Source organism: Gobius niger (assembly GCF_951799975.1).
Source record: "Gobius niger genome assembly, chromosome: 6".
In the NCBI taxonomy this organism is placed as follows: domain Eukaryota; kingdom Metazoa; phylum Chordata; class Actinopteri; order Gobiiformes; family Gobiidae; genus Gobius; species Gobius niger.
The window spans coordinates 12576796-12592576 of NC_136857.1; the positions used below are offsets into that span (position 1 = coordinate 12576796).

The window sequence follows — 15781 nt, forward strand, 5'->3', positions numbered from 1 at the left end:
AGTACAAAAGAGAAACCAAATCACCCCAGTCAATAACATTTTAGTCACACACACAGACAGGATAATTTACACTTTTACTCGAAGCATGTTTAATAAACAATGTTTAATATTAAGGTTATAAGTTTCACAAACTGATCGTAACAGCAGGATTAGTTTAAATGAATAAAATATACTAAGATTAGAAACATCATCCATAGAAAGTAATACAATTGTAATATCAGTTAAAGGAGCAATGAAGTTTAATATATAGGCAGGCTTGAAACATACTAACATGTCCTTACAAGGCCTTGTAAGAAATTCAGCACTTAATCATAAAAAGATATGCCTATTAAAAGAAATATTTGCTTTTCAACTACATCAACTCATGATCTCCATCACATTTACATAACATGTTCGCAGATAAAATTGTTACAATTCATATTTAACCTGATTGTGCCTTGCTATAGGGCTGTCTTAAATAAAATGCATGTTCATCACTGAGTAAACTGTAAAGCACACAGTTCAGAATGCAAAATTAGGCCATTATGGGTAAATGTGAAGAGTGCCAGAGGCTTTCAATGCATATTGCATACAATTTGTTAATGCACACAAATATCGACTTGCATTTACTGCATGCTGACCTGCACCAGAGAAAAGAATCATACAACACACACTCAGCTATTAAAAGTATGTCTAATTATTTCAACGAAGAAAACCATCCTATACGGTCTACTTTAGACATACCCCTGAAATGTGTCTGAGTCAGAACATGGACCCGTGGGAGCCAATGACAAGAAGGCATTTATGTAACTTCTGTTGACACTGAAGTAAACAAATAATACAAACTGTAATCATAAATCCCTCAAACTTTCTGACACTGCGCTCAAGGCACTACATAAGTATAAGCGGCACTGTGTAAGATACACTTAACAAGTTCTTTTTATCTTTAGGTCCCCAATGTCCCCATACTCTTCATTCCCATCATGGCACACAAACCCTTTTTTTTATATCAACATCTAATCACCCACTGCCAACTTGTTTCAATGCCACCTAGATCTAAATGTTTTGTTGGGTGTAAAATGGCACAAACTCTATTTTTATCGATCCATTGTAAGCCATAGCGTAGAAGCCTGTAAAATCATGTAAAACTTGCATTTGGGCATTCAGAGGTTATCTGGGAGATGAAAGAATGGACAGGGTTCTTCTCAAGATCTTTAACTTTGGCTGTCCTTGTATTTGTGCTTGAGAGTAGTCACATCTTACAACAGACTGCAGGTATTCTTCTTGTTGCGTTTCTTAGAAACAAGGGCTGCTCTAGTCGCCATTTCAAAGACTTCCCTGACGCCGTCTTTGGTCTTGGCTGAACACTCCTGGTAACCATAAGCATTGATACGGTTTGCCATCTCTCTGCCCTCTTCCTGTTTAACCGGCTCCTTGATAATAACAAAATAATGTTAAGACAAAAATGATACTAATTCCACAGGTCAGGAAGCACAAAATTAAACATACCTGTTTCATTTTGGCAAGCTCTCGCCTGGTGTGTTCATCATTGCGCAGGTCTTTTTTGTTACCCACCAGAATAATTGGAACGTTGGGACAAAAATGTCTTACTTCAGGGGTCCATTTTTCTGGAATATTTTCTGACAAAAGAGAGAGTAATAATTATAACAGATATAAGATCTATTATGCATTTGTCATTTTAGATAAGAGCATATACCTAAACTGTCAGGACTGTCAACAGAGAAGCACATCAAAATGACATCTGTGTCAGGATAGGAGAGAGGTCTCAATCGGTCATAATCCTCTTGACCAGCTGTATCCCACAAAGCTAACTCCACCTAAAATAAACAGAGGTATGCAGTGACATACATAATTCAAAAACTTAACAGTAGTGAATTGTGCGGTGATTTTGCCCAAACAAAAAGTCATTTTATTTTCTAATTGAGTTTAAGATTAATGAAGGCATTGATCCGTAAATTAAAGAAAATGTTATCTACAAAACTATTGTATTGTAGATGTAATGTCTTACCTGTTTCCCATCCACTTCAATGTCTGCCACATAGTTCTCAAACACAGTGGGGACATATACCTCAGGGAACTGGTCTTTACTGAAGACTATAAGCAAACAGGTCTTGCCACATGCTCCATCTCCGACTATAACCAACTTCTTCCTGATGGCAGCCATCTAAGTGAACAAAAATTGATAGAGTTGTAGTTCTTCTTCATAAAACAAAAGACACAAATTGTGTATTTATTCAGGAGAATTCACAATAACGTGTTTAAACTTTTAGCCAAGGATACCTCAGCTCTGGCCCTTCCCAAGCACAACAGAAGTACAAGCGTATTATTAGCGTTATTAAAAAGTTAATTGGGCTCAATATTCATCGTATTAATGTAGTACGACAATTTACATAAAAGTAGACGAGCACATCACATTTCCGTGCTGTAAATCTGCACTTGATAAAAGCTATGCAGTGGCGGTCTACTACGGGGCCTGTCAAACCAGCTAGCCAAAGAGCTACTCGGACAGGTTTACCTCAGTATAGACAGTTTTGATTTGCATCATTTGATGTTATTTTTGGTTAAAGAGCCCGAATACCAGACATACACAACATTTTGAGAATAGTCTTGTTGAAAAAGAGTCGAGTTGAACAGCTTTAAAAGTTTTTTTCTCCTTTTTCCATGATTACCGTCTGATATGTCCGCCGCCTTCCCCTTCTTCCTGAACGACTCACAAGCTCCGCCCATCGACGTGTTTACGTCATATGTAGTGGCGTGATGACAATATTGAGAAATAGATCCAAGTAGCTTTTGTTTTTTTAATTCTAGAATCTAGATATAAAGATAAAGAGGCGATTTTGGGGGAAATGCTGTGCTCCATAGCTCCCCAAAAGGAGATCTGGTGTCCCCCGTGGGTTAAGGCTCATTCATACTTCATAAGAAGCAAGAACTTTGTTGTCACACCGAGAGCTGCAAGACCAAAATGAAGTAATGTTTGCCTTGTAACCATGGAAACGCCTTGTAACATGTAAAAAAAAAAATACTTTACGTTCTAGCAGCCCTTGGCCCTTGAATGAGCCTGATTAAAATGTGCAGGTGCTGATGGTTCCATGAAACTCTGCACACAATAATCAAAGGAGTTTGAAATTGTACGTGTAGCCTACATGTGTTTTTTAATGTAACTTCTGAACAATAAATAATTGGATATATAAAAAAAAAAATATAACTCTCCATTTGTTGGGGTCTGTGCAGAATAATAATTTAAAAAATTCATATTAAAGAACATGAAGCAGGCAAGATAACTGATACTTTTTGTTTATTTGGTTGGGACAGTGCATACACACACACAGGACTCATGCATGTAAACACGCCACGCCGTATTGTAGCCTTGGGCTAATTTGCTTCCATCCCACAGTTTGTCATACACACACACAAACATTCTCAATCATCCTGGCCTATTGTACATGTTTTTAGCGGTAGGGGAAACCAGAGCACCCGGAATAGACCTACATAGGCACGTGGAGAAAGGCCTCGCCCACTGCCACTGCTGCACCACTGTGCCACCTGGAAGCAATTGCTGTCTTTTATCAATTTACATTATAAATGTATGTATATACAGTTGAGTGATCTTAGACACAACAAAACTGATAGAATGAAATCATGAATTTTAACTCAATTATGCAGTAACTAGTCCAATTAGGTTCATCAGGTCATATTAGGTAATCATGACAATATGGTCTTATCGTCAGACCTGTGTGTTATTTCAGATGGCGCTGTCGCAGGAAGGCAGAGCCAAAAACTTGAATCCGCTGACCAGACACGTCACAGTAAGACCAAGTGACACCTCTGAGGAGTAGTAGTCAGAACTGTCAGGTATGAAATAACACACAGGTCTGGCTAGAAGAGCATTTTGTCACCACTATGCAGTAATTATTTGAAAAAACAACAACAACAAAACAGAAGGAAAAACATAAGTAAAAAAATATATATATACATTTATGACAGTTAAAGGAATACTTTTTAAAGCATTTGTTGCAAAACACCTACAATTTTAAGTATGAAAGCGGTTTCATGTACAATAAAAAAAAAAAAATTGGTACATTGCATCAATAACATGTATAGGATAGGTGTCAAAAGCTCCTGTTACAATGGATCATCCCTGTTGAATCAGCACAGCATAGGGCGACTTTCAACACTGTACTGTCAGTTCATTTGAGGACAGTCTCATCACTCCCCAGGCCCCGGAATTACAGTGAGGGCATTTGGGTTTGTTTCTATGGTCACTGGAGTGTGATGCCTCTGATTGGCTGCTCTTCTCAGCCAGTGCTTTTGGACTATTTCCTGATCGTAGAAGGACTGTTGCCGCGCTGGTAAAACAACACATAGGCCTGACTGGTCTGCAACTGGTTCTCTGAGACTTGAGTCGCACTGTTGAAGGGGGAGTGGAGAAAATCATATCAATGTCTTTTCCATTGCTGAATCCACCAACATAAGAGTTAATGGCATATCTTACCTGGAATCATTGTAAAAACACCATCCATTTTCATCTAAGCAGCAAGCTGTATAGTGGCCCATGTTGACTGTGCCAGAATGGTTACATATTGCATATAAATTGTATAGAACTGGACCTAGAGAGAAGGAAAGAAATCATTAATGACAAAATAGAGGTGAACATTTAGATACCAATACTCAAAAGGAGAAGAAGATAACAAAAAAAAATGTATCATCCTATCACAAATAGGATGATACATTTAGGCTCAGTATTCAGTGTGAAGAACAGTAATCAGTGTTTTCTTTAATATGTTTTATTTTATCTATCTGTAAACTTTTGTTTTTATATTTTGCACGTGCAAATATCTAATTATAAAATGATTATAAACCAATGATAAATACTGGAGTTCATGACAATAAATATTAAGGCAACAATGTGGAATAATCAATTAGTTAAAAAATGTATGCTATCTGTGCTCAGCCTGAAATATAGATTTAATTAAGATGAACATATTTGTTATTTTTTACCACAATCGACTGGTCCATAAGGTCCCAGGTCCAGGTTTATGAGGGGGAAGGACACATGCACTGTGCTTTTACTGATAGACCACCGTAATGTTGTGAACCGATTCAAATCTGAAAGAATCTGTTAAGTATAATGTTTCACAAGTTAAACATGCAGACACACTCCAAGACAGTTGTTAGAGAAGTGCATGACGAAGGATACGGATGACAATGACTTGGGGAAACCTCTGAATGGACAGCCTCTTTGTGCTCTCTGTGCGTTTGTTGCATCTTTCACACATCTATGGAGAGAGAGAAAAAGTACATTCATTTCACCACATCTGATCAGAATATTGTAAAAAATTCATACCTCGAAACTATGCTCCCTATAGTATTCTAATTTGCATATTGAATATTACTCCAGATCCCTAACCGACAATCTACACACATTTTCCATGTATCTTTAAGTTCATACGTGCATATTGCTAGTTTCGGCTTACGGGGGAGTTCTCCCTGTCCAGTCTCTCTTCTTGTGAGAACAGATCCAGGCACTCCCTCAGGGTCACCTCTCCTCCGGAGCTCCTCTTGGGGATGGGCAGAGACAGGTCACAGAAGACGTCAAACGTGTTGGAGTAGTGGGAACAAACTGAGCAGTGCAGGGAGCTACGCAGCTGCCCCGCAAACAAGTCTTTGAACAACAAAATATTAAGTATTAGGCTAAGTTTATGATATATTCTAAAAAGAAATGGTCACATAACATGGATGCAAACTAGTAAAAAATAATTGGAAATGTTTAAAAAGACATGTACATTTTTAGTCAAAATATAGACATTATTCACGTTTGGATATTGATCAAATATTTTTGAGTTTATCACATGGATTCACTAGTGTCTTTGAAGAGTGGGTGTAAGCCAAATGGAGGACATAGAAATCACTTTGCTCACCAACTATTCTGCTGTCATCTCTCTCCAAGTGCCTTTTCCACATGGACACTGCCTCCTCAGAAAGCCTTTGAAGGAGACTTCATGATTATGACTCAAAGTAATTACACATTCTTCACTTACATATACATACCTGAATCTGGCATATTTTTGCTCAGGCTCTTTGACTCGGCGAACATATGGGCGGCGGTTGATTTCTGTGTGCAGTTTGTCCAGGAGGAACCTGAGAAACTCTTGAGCATCTTGTTGACTAAATAGAACATAATGTAGATAATACATTTAATTCGTTAATATGTAGAACGTGAATAAAAAAGAAATAGTTGTCACCTGTATCCACTGAAGTAAGGCACTGCTTCTTTGAAAACATTATAAAACTGTTTTGGGTTTGCTACTGTGTCATTGTTTACATCCCACAGGCCAGAGAGAAGCTTTGTGAAAGCTGGTGGAAAGAGTCAAATATGAGTCGAATACAAAATGCTGTCAATATTTCATGTGGTCAAAATACCTTCCATTAATTTAGCCTCCTCTTTGCTAAACTTCTCTTGTCTATAGGACTTGTGGAGGCAGTAGTCCCGAAGTCCATGTGTGTGAGACAGACATTGGATGACTGCATTCAGAAAACACTATAAAACAAATAGTTACAATGGGCAACTATACAATGTGGGGTTTATTTCATGTCTTGCATTCGAATACTAACCGTATTTCCAATGTTTCTTAGACCAACTCTACCTCTTCCCAAAGTGAGTGGCTCTTTCTGTGTAAAAGTCAAATCACTGACTCAGTTAATGTCAGTAACAGTATGACATTTGTTGACATAAAGTACACAGAGCTTTTGGACCATTAGTCACCTTGTGGATGCACTCACGTTTAACCCTTGTCTCTATTCATGTGTCTGTCTTAGCTCCACCTTGTCTATGGTGTATGTACGGCGGTGCGATGCCAGATTTAGCGTCTTATGTCATTAACATAGACTAGGCTAAAAGGAGGTCAGTCACAAGCACTCATCCTATTAGAAACGAAGAGTGCTGACATGTGTTGAAACACGTGTGAAGTGAACAACACAATTAAGTTTCACAAATAAGTTTTAAATGTGCAACTTTACCTCAGTATCAGCCACCAGTAATAATCCCATCAGTGAGGTATAGAGGACTGACTGAGAGATGTCTGCGGTCTCTTGCCGTAGTCCGTTCTGGGACACCAAAGTCCTACACAAAGCCTCACAAGAAGGCTCTACATTCCCCCCACTGGATCCAGGCATTATCTTGAGGCTACCAATCAATGGCAGACCAGTTCAATATAATAGTTGTAATGCTGATGGCTGGTTTCTTGTCACTTGAGATTGGTGTCAAAGATTTGCTTGAGCGGGTTCTTCCGGAAAACTGGACACTTTGTAGAGCAAACTTGATCAAATGCTCCAAGAATAATGTAGCCTCAGGAATCCAACTTGACAGGGGGGGAAAAAGAGGAATGTAAGGCAGATTATGCAATAAATACTGGTCCAATTTCGTCTCATGTTACTTTATAGCAACTATAAATAGTACACACATAAGGATACACCTCAGACCACATAAGACGTCCACGTCCAAGTATGAATATGACCTATGTGAAATCTACCGGGGCAATTAGTGCCACCTTACATTCATGGTCCATCCTAACAATCTTATGTCATGCTACAGGATTTTCTCTTATTTGTCTACAGGATGAATACAGGGGTCTTCTGGAACCAAAAAGCCAATTATCACTGAAAATACTATTTTCTTATCCATTAGAAACCACAACCAACTTTAATTATCATGGTTACTGTAAATGTAATGTCTGAACAAGGAATAAACCAATACTAAGCCAGGACTAAACTAAGATGTAAACAGAAACTCACTCCAGATGAGACCGGGACTTAAACTGACCACCTTTCACTAACCAAGAAAACCTCAAGACCAGTCCTAAAGCCATAGGTTGTTGATGCTTGGTCTATACTTTTTGAAACAGCAGTAAGATAGTATAAGGTGGTATTAAAACAATGGCATAGGCCTTTCTTACATGCACAGCTCAATCAAGTGCAAACAAGAGCTTCCAAATGCTCCCCAGACCCACTTAAGAATATTTCCAGTTCCAAAAGTCAAGCCAATAAACCACTTTTCTCCAATTTTGATCAAACAAAACGATGCAGACTCACCTGATCATATGGACACTCTATCTTTGAACAAACTGTCCCAAGCGGACTGTTCCCATCGCCTGCTGAGCTGTTAAAAATGCATAAGGGCCAGTGTACAGTTTCACAGAGAGCTCCTGTAGGGCGGCCCATGAAAGTCTACCTCCCTGTTGTGCCCTCTCACCAGTGTCAGGACGGGACGGGCAAAGAAAGGGGGGGGCGGGGGGATAATCATCTGTAATCTTTTCTCTGTGGGGATCTATACTTAGGCAAGTCTTAGTGTACTCTCTCTTCCACAAATGCATCACTCCGACTTGAGTGTCAGTTTATTATGAAGAAAAAAGTATCAAAACAATGTACAATGAAATCCACATACATTCAAATTTCACAAGTGTGACTCACATTGTAGAACATTTACTGATTGTGACTGTGCCCAAAAGCTCTTCTTTTTGCTTCAATGAAATCTGTTATGCATGGCTAAGTTTAAAATATGTAAACACAACTTATCTCTAACAGTCACTTAAATATCATCTCCTTGACATATTGCAGAATATACAAACTAACTATTACAAACTATGCCAATTTGGATGTTTTTTTTCCCTCCCCCGTCAAAAATTCAGTCCTTCTTCAGTCTCAAATCCATCTGTTTGTCCAGTCAGCAGCTCGTTTGGAGAGCCATCTCTGTGTCCGAACTGAGGCTCAGGTCAGCTATGTGGCAGAGGGCGGGATCTGGACAGGAGGAGAACTGTGACTGGCTGGCGTGAGCGTTCCTATCTCGTGATTGGATGATGGCCTGGCGCAGACTGGTGATCCACTGCTGCTTGCTGAAGGAGTCGTTGGCTTGGAGGTTGTAGGAGTTAGCTTTAGATCTCCCCCTGCTGCTCACACGGAAACAGTTCTTCACTGTAACGGAGACATGACAACTGTCAGTCACAATAGGCAGAAACCCAAACAAAAATAGCTGAAGATGATTGAATAAATGTTGCAACTTAGCCACATAATCATCGCTTCCAATATCTAACTTAATTACTGTTGCGCATAAATAAGGAACAAATATCCTGAAAAGCAGTATATAAAAGTATGTCTTCACTCCTGTATAAAATCTTTCTAAGTTCAGATCCCTTTGAGCATCTGGCTGCAAACTGCAGACCGACCCTCTCATGTACCAACCCTCTCATGTCCCGACATGACCCACAAACCCTCATGTACCTTCTACATCTAAAGCCTACTAAAGCTCTTGTTTGCTGTACATTTAATGTAACGCTCATGTAGCCTACGGGACAGGCACGAAGAATTTTGTCAACATAATAAATAGCTTCAACTTAAAGTTATAATGCGGTTATTTGAGTCTGTGTGCCTGTGATTTTGTCCAGACAGTCCGGTTTTTAAGCCTCGTGTGCAGTCGAAAGAAAGCCTGTTCTCCCTTTTCAGCATTTGTCCAGTTTTATGGCTTGAGCAGCAATTGTCAAATTGAAAACAAAAACGAAAAGTCTCCTATGCGCATTTTTCGTTGAATGTAATGAAATAAAATCACTCAAAATGGTTTAACTGAATTTTTAATCTATGCTTAAATTAAAATATGTTACATTTTGAAAGCAAAGGCTCAAGGTTTTATTATATCATCGATAATGATGTATTTGTTTGGAGTTGGAGGTTTTCTCTATTTCAGAAGTCAAGGCGCCGCTTCTCGCCCTCGGAGAAGTACAATCGCTGCTTTGGCAATAACCCCAGGGTTGTGTCTCTGTCACAGTGCGTTGGATATGCACAAACTGGAGAAAATAAAGATGCTGCTTATCTGTCCGTATTCATTTATACAGTGTTTATAGACTCTACTAGGACAAGATTTTTGGATCCATGAAGGCCTAGTATCGGCCTGCATGATTTTCCTGATCACAAAATGCCCATTTTCATCGGTGCAAGCCGGCTATACTAAAAGACATTGTTACAGCTTGGACGATATTGCTGCAAACAAATAAATCATTATTGAACACATAATCAAAATTTTTTATGTAAAAGTGCAGTTTTACGCTAGTGCTTCCCTCTTCTGTTTATAATGAGAATCACAGAGTCACGTAGGTACATGAAAGGGGGGTTGGTCTGCAGCCAGACCACTCTCCAGACTTTTACCTTTATCATTTCCACTGGTGAAGGCCCCTCTAAAGGCTCCGCCTCCTCCTGCCTCTCCATCGGGAATCTCCTCCAGGTTCAGTAAGTTGTTGGGGAGAGGCTGTCGGTAAACGCTGTAAACCTGACCACCATCTTTGTCTTCCCCTGGCCTGGTCAGCACTAACGCCAGTTCAAACAGGAACACGTGCAATCGCTGGAAGAAGTTTTATATATATTTTTTTAGCTATTTTCATAATATAAACACATTATCCTTATTAACAAAATGTGACTAATCAGTAACTTTTCCCACTGTATAGATTTAAACATTTTATTACTTCTATTCTACTTGTATTTGTGCAGCATGGTTCACAGAAGTTGGCACTCCTGATTCACAGCTAGAAGGTTCTGGGTTCAATGCCTCAATGCCCTTGGCCGCGTTGAGTTTGCATGTTCTTTGCATTTCTAAATATATATATATAATAAGACTCTACTTAGGCAGGAACAGGCAGTGCTATGGCTAATTTGATTTATTCATGGGAAGTAGACTGCCGGTTAGACTGCAGCTTACCTGCCCCTTGTTGTTCTTGAGCTCTCCGTGGCAGTACAGGAAACGTGACTGTTGGATTTCGGGTAACCTCTGTGCCTCCTCGAGGTAGGTCAGACCCCTTCTGTAAAACTGACACTCCGCCTCCCCTGTCTTCTTATTCACCTCTGCCACAATGCTCTGGATCATATCCATCTAAAGACCAACACACGTGATTTTATTGAATAGGAGTGCAATGACCTACATATTCAAGTATTGTTAGTGAACAAGAAAACATCATTCAAATAAACCCATTTTCAGCAAGTAGGAGCTGTGTTTAGTTTACAAAACCAAAAACAATTGTCACTACTGCTCTGCCACTGGCTTATGCAACCTGATGTACCTCCCACCCACTATGATATTCTATGATGATTCAGTTCATCTTAAGAGGTTTACATCACTCAGAAATGACATTAAGCACAATGCGTAGTGCCTCCACTCACAGCGTCAGGCAGCGTGTCCTCATCAGGGTGTTCTGAGGGTGTGCATTTCTGAATCTCTTTTAACAGGAGCGGGTATTTGACCAGTCGGCTCCGGGGCAGATCCAGGAAGTTCCACAGATCCAGTTTTCGGCTAAACGAGGACTCCTGACACAGGCGCAAAAAGTGCTCCACTCGCTTCTCACTCTTCTTCTGGTCCAACAAGGCCTTCGCTCCCACCTGGTTACAGCAGTACGTGACATAGGCCTCCAGACAGGGGAACTGCAAAAATAACGGATGCGTGCGATTAAAGGTAAATGATTACAAAATATTACCGATTTGTTCATTGGAGATGAAGACATACCCAGTTTAAAAGTGTGGGGCCAACTTCTCCAACGGTCTTCTCCGATCCTCTGAGCCGCTCAAGTTGCTTCAGAAGATCTAAAATGGAAAAGCAATGTCAAGACCACCTGAATAAGCTTTTAGTCTGTAAAAGGGAAATTGTCAATAAAAAAGGTTTAATAGAAAACACACTCTCTTTAATGGGAGCAACATTTGAGCAGTGGCTTTGAACAACTTGCCAAAGATTATGATTATGGTTATTTTAAGGGCCGGGACTTTTTTCAATTAATTCCGATTAATTAATTACATAAGGTTTAGTGTGATTAAAAATATGAATCGAAATAAATCACACTTTACTTTAGCGGCACAAATACTTTTTCAGTTTCCTTTTCCTGCCTTTACGAACACTGCATAAAGCCAAACACTATTTCACTGTCAAACATGTTTATTCACACAGTTAAAGGGATATTTCAGGGCGGCAAAGTAGCACAGTGGTTAGCTCTCGTGCTTCACAGCTACAAGGTCCGGGTTCGATTTCCACCAGGGACTGGGCCTTTCTGTGTGGAGTTTGTATGTTCTCCCCGTGTCCTCGTAGGTTTCCTCCGTGTACTCCGGTTTTCCCTACCACCAAAAACATGTACAATAGGCCAGGATGTATGAGAGTGTGTTTGAGAGTGAGCATGGGGGACGACGGATGGAAATTTGCCCAAGGCTACAATCCGGTGTGGCTTGTTCATTAACTTGCACTATCCCTACCAAATAAACCAACAAATAAAAAAGATTTTTGACATAGGGCCTCATTTCTGAGTTATTCAGAGTGTTGCTGACTTCTGGAGATATATATGTTTTTTTTTTTTAAATCATGCAGTCCATATATTTGAAGAATTAATGGTGCTAGGCTAGTTCATGTCTATGGTAACTAGTAGCCTGCATTAAAAATCTCTTCAACATCATGGGGTAGTCCTCCAAATGATGCCAAATCTGATTTGTACAAAGTTCCTTTGTGAATTCCACATGTAGTAACGCTGGCTGCAGGTAAGCAAACTACTGTAACCTAGCAGATCTCTCCGTCGCTGCGTAGCTTACAACCAGGAAGCTGATATTGCTCAAATATAAGTTATTTTAAATGCAAAATGGTTATATTAAAAAAATTATTCAGTCAACACAGACATTTATATTGGTAGTCTGATGTTATAAGTGATTTGCCTCAGGTGCACTGTGCTTGCGTCAGGCTGTTTTTAATGCAGGCTACTAGTTACCATAGACATGCGCTAGCCTAGCAACTTATTCAAAGATCATTCTCAATAATAAATCAAACCGCTATTGTCTTTGAAGTGTTTGAAATGATCACACAGGCCCCACATCTCCACTTAAAATAAGTTGAAACGTAGGAAAATACAAAGAAGCCTCTAAATAAAAAAAATACAACCACTAAACTTATTAGCGATTAATTACAATTAATTAATTAATTACAAAGGCCTTAATTAACTCGATGAAAAGTTTTAATCCCACCACTAGCTGTTTTATAAATATAGTGAATACATCAGTTTAACAAATCTGTTATTTTGTGTAGAGTGTTTTACCTTCATGCAGAGGAATGAGTGAGTCCAGAGTCCCAAAGATCTGTCCTAATTCACTTTCTGTCATTATGTCCAATTTCAGCATGGGCTCATAATAAACCTACAAATCAGAACAAAAAAATAAAATCAGTCAATGAAATATATACAAAATAATCTTTTATTTTTATTTTGATGATTTGAAGATGCACTTTTTTAACCAAACTCAGGTCCTCGATGAGCTGTCTTTCTCCCTGCGTCAGCTCATAGATCACCTGTGAGAGTGCACACATCCAAATTAGACATGTGAAATTTCGCATAACACACATACAGACACTGGCCACAGACACAAGGTGCAGCGTGAGCTCTGACAGCTGACTGCATGTCAGAGGAAGCCAAGTGTTTCAGTGCCAGCTCACATCCTCTTTCATAATGTGCCTCACACCCCAGCACACAAGTCAGCCACATAACATGACCCAAATACACGTTTACACAGGCAAGAAGTACTTTACACGATTCAAGCAGAAATGTTGGTTTTGAATATCAAATGAAGGAACCCAAGTAAAAGCACACACATATGATGTCAGAAATAGTGTGAGCTACTACTTTCTCGTAACCCACCCACACCTGAACCTGCCTAAAAGGGAAGCATGCTTCTTGCCATAATTTTACTCATTTGGAATTTTAAACATGAAATAAAGCCCCCCAAGTAGTTTTCCTCATTAATGCATTTAAAAAAAAGTTAAGTCTATTTCAGTCATTTACAAAATAAAAAAAGGTTTTAATTGCTTTACACTGTATTCGTGCCACTCTTGCCCTCGGCACGTTGTCACGGCATGGCAACACGATGTTAGAAATCTGGTTCTGAGGGTTCTGGTCAGAATGAATCTGATGTAGGTGCGTGCATGTCCTTGACTTCTCTCATATTCTCTAAGATTTGGAGGCTACAGAAAGATTATGGTACAGTTTCTGTGGTACCTCTTGCCGTTTGATCTCTTTGGCAGTTAGGTCATGGCTCTCCACGGTGTCGCTCCAACACTGGCTGTTCCGTCTCCGGGGAAACGACGAGGCCTTGGACCTCGGCCTCAGAGGTGCTGGGGGCAAAGGCCGAGCCTCGGTGCGAAAACTGATAGACCTCTGTCAAAACAGCCATGGGTTGTGTGATTTTTGTGCGGATTTGAAAGATCATTACAATTATTAGTGTCTATGAGCTGCAGGTTCTTGTCAGGTAGTGCATTTAGATTTTATACTGCACTGTAAATGTCTGTGAAACCGTTGCATACAGAAAGATTTAAGCTTACCGATATAGACTGTCCAAAGCGTTTTAAAGCTGGGGTCTTGACTGGGGTGATCACTCCAGTAAGGCTGTTGGACTTGGTCACAGGTTTAACCCTTTTGTAACTGGGCTCCTAAAATGTAAAATAATAATATATATATACATACAAAAACCATAGTAATCATCATTTAGTACTTCAAGCAACGATCAAAACATTTCTACACATCAACCCTTATCGTTACACTTAGTGAGCAATGATTTTATTTCAAATTTCCAAACATTTTGTAACGGGGCTGCAACATTTGTAGTTAGCAAACATGAATAATAGTTACCTCAGGATCTTTTGTGTTGTCAGACATACTCTGGCTGTCCTCGTCCTCTTCATCCTAGTAGGACAGCAGCATAGTATGTGAAACAATCATTGAGAAAAGACAAGGAAAGCAGAGTACAAGTGCAACAGAGATGTTGATAGGGCGAGATGTTGCATTGTGCAGATCGCACATTTCCTGTGTGAGTCTTTCAAAGAGGAAGAAAGCTAGAACTCTTGTATCTGTAGTAAAATACAAAAACCTTGTATTTGCCACACACCAAGCACACAATGACTGAGAAATATATTAGGCGACAATAAGAGTATAGAAAAGGGAAAGAATACAGCATACAAAGTTTAAATCCTCTCTAAATTCACAGCTGAGGGGAAACATGAGATCTGTGCATTCAGCATTGTGGTTACAAAGGTAAGGTTGACTAACTTCCGTTACAGAAAAAAAAGGCAAGAGAAAATGTGTTAGAAACTGAGCACACCAACCTCAATGATCTGATTCACTGGAACAGGGCTCATATCTTGTTTTCTTTTCTTCTGAAATGGTCACATACATTTTAATTAATTTGTCTAATATCACCACAATAATTGCCTTAATGTTATAAAAACAAGTGACATTCTCACTCCTGCATGATCACCAAGGATGAATAATGCGTCTCCTGGTGCGGATGTCCTAGAATACAAGCATGTAAAAGCCAATATCTTTACATTGAAGTGTATCATTTTTATTCTGTTACGTGAATCCTTTTATTCCAGTGGTCGTTTGGAACGCCATAAAGATGATAAAACCACCAGGGCACTTACCAAGTCGTCCTCGATTCACCAGTCTGCACTTCCATGTTGGTCTTCAAAGCATCTTGATTAAAACCATGTTACTTGACTGAGGATGAATAATATTTCACCGGAGATTTGTTGTCGAGTTGTCGTCGCTTGTTGGAGTTCTGTGCGCTCCTTCCTCCTCACTTCTTCATCAGATTCAACCACATCCTTTAGGGCTGTACATAGCCGTATATCCGCTCCTCTCTGGTTGGGTTTCGACAGGTTTTATTATTATATAAATTATATAAATACAGAAATATCATTGTAGCAAGAAATTTTTAAAGTAAAAATAAAGTT

At 39.4% G+C, this 15781-nt stretch overlaps 3 protein-coding genes across 3 annotated transcripts; all 3 read right to left on the reverse strand.

Moving 5' to 3' along the window:
• Positions 1-55: 55 nt before the first annotated feature.
• On the reverse strand, positions 56-2730 carry LOC306965013 (rho-related GTP-binding protein RhoA-A). The gene is made up of 5 exons (XM_079559220.1): positions 2670-2730; positions 2009-2164; positions 1697-1817; positions 1489-1619; positions 56-1412 (listed from the first exon to the last, which is right to left on the reverse strand). Exons 2-5 carry the CDS (start codon positions 2162-2164, stop codon positions 1239-1241), a joined length of 582 nt encoding a protein of 193 aa, XP_079415346.1. The 5' UTR covers positions 2670-2730; the 3' UTR covers positions 56-1238.
• Positions 2731-4011: 1281 nt separating this feature from the next.
• On the reverse strand, positions 4012-8151 carry usp21 (ubiquitin specific peptidase 21). The gene is made up of 12 exons (XM_079559221.1): positions 8089-8151; positions 7018-7358; positions 6613-6669; positions 6421-6538; positions 6243-6354; positions 6049-6165; positions 5919-5983; positions 5475-5662; positions 5198-5276; positions 4999-5106; positions 4493-4607; positions 4012-4407 (listed from the first exon to the last, which is right to left on the reverse strand). The coding sequence occupies exons 2-12, from the start codon at positions 7171-7173 to the stop codon at positions 4314-4316; spliced, it is 1209 nt and encodes a 402-aa protein (XP_079415347.1). The 5' UTR covers positions 7174-7358; positions 8089-8151; the 3' UTR covers positions 4012-4313.
• Positions 8152-8419: 268 nt separating this feature from the next.
• arhgef3l (Rho guanine nucleotide exchange factor (GEF) 3, like) lies at positions 8420-15721 on the reverse strand. Its single transcript, XM_079559197.1, has 13 exons — positions 15470-15721; positions 15290-15338; positions 15152-15202; positions 14679-14732; positions 14372-14479; positions 14049-14207; positions 13283-13345; positions 13098-13194; positions 11537-11613; positions 11197-11454; positions 10739-10909; positions 10192-10384; positions 8420-8967 (listed from the first exon to the last, which is right to left on the reverse strand). The coding sequence occupies exons 1-13, from the start codon at positions 15502-15504 to the stop codon at positions 8720-8722; spliced, it is 1563 nt and encodes a 520-aa protein (XP_079415323.1). The 5' UTR covers positions 15505-15721; the 3' UTR covers positions 8420-8719.
• Positions 15722-15781: the final 60 nt, after the last annotated feature.

Excerpts from the sequence above, each read along its gene's own strand:
- arhgef3l (XM_079559197.1), bottom strand. The coding sequence starts at position 15,504 with ATGGAAGTGCAGACTGGTGAATCGAGGACGACTTG. Across the intron at positions 15,203-15,289 it reads TCCTTGGTGATCATGCAGGA|AAGAAAAGAAAACAAGATAT; the intron begins GTGAGAATGTCA and ends TGACCATTTCAG. Across the intron at positions 10,910-11,196 it reads AGGACACGCTGCCTGACGCT|ATGGATATGATCCAGAGCAT; the intron begins GTGAGTGGAGGC and ends GTTGGTCTTTAG.
- LOC306965013 (XM_079559220.1), bottom strand. The coding sequence starts at position 2,164 with ATGGCTGCCATCAGGAAGAAGTTGGTTATAGTCGGAGATGGAGCATGT. Across the intron at positions 1,620-1,696 it reads TGACAGTCCTGACAGTTTAG|AAAATATTCCAGAAAAATGG; the intron begins GTATATGCTCTT and ends CTCTTTTGTCAG. Across the intron at positions 1,413-1,488 it reads AGCTTGCCAAAATGAAACAG|GAGCCGGTTAAACAGGAAGA; the intron begins GTATGTTTAATT and ends GTTATTATCAAG.
- usp21 (XM_079559221.1), bottom strand. The coding sequence starts at position 7,173 with ATGCCTGGATCCAGTGGGGGGAATGTAGAGCCTTCTTGTGAGGCTTTG. Across the intron at positions 6,670-7,017 it reads TACTGGTGGCTGATACTGAG|AAAGAGCCACTCACTTTGGG; the intron begins GTAAAGTTGCAC and ends ACTTTTACACAG. Across the intron at positions 5,984-6,048 it reads CAAAAATATGCCAGATTCAG|GCTTTCTGAGGAGGCAGTGT; the intron begins GTATGTATATGT and ends TCTCCTTCAAAG.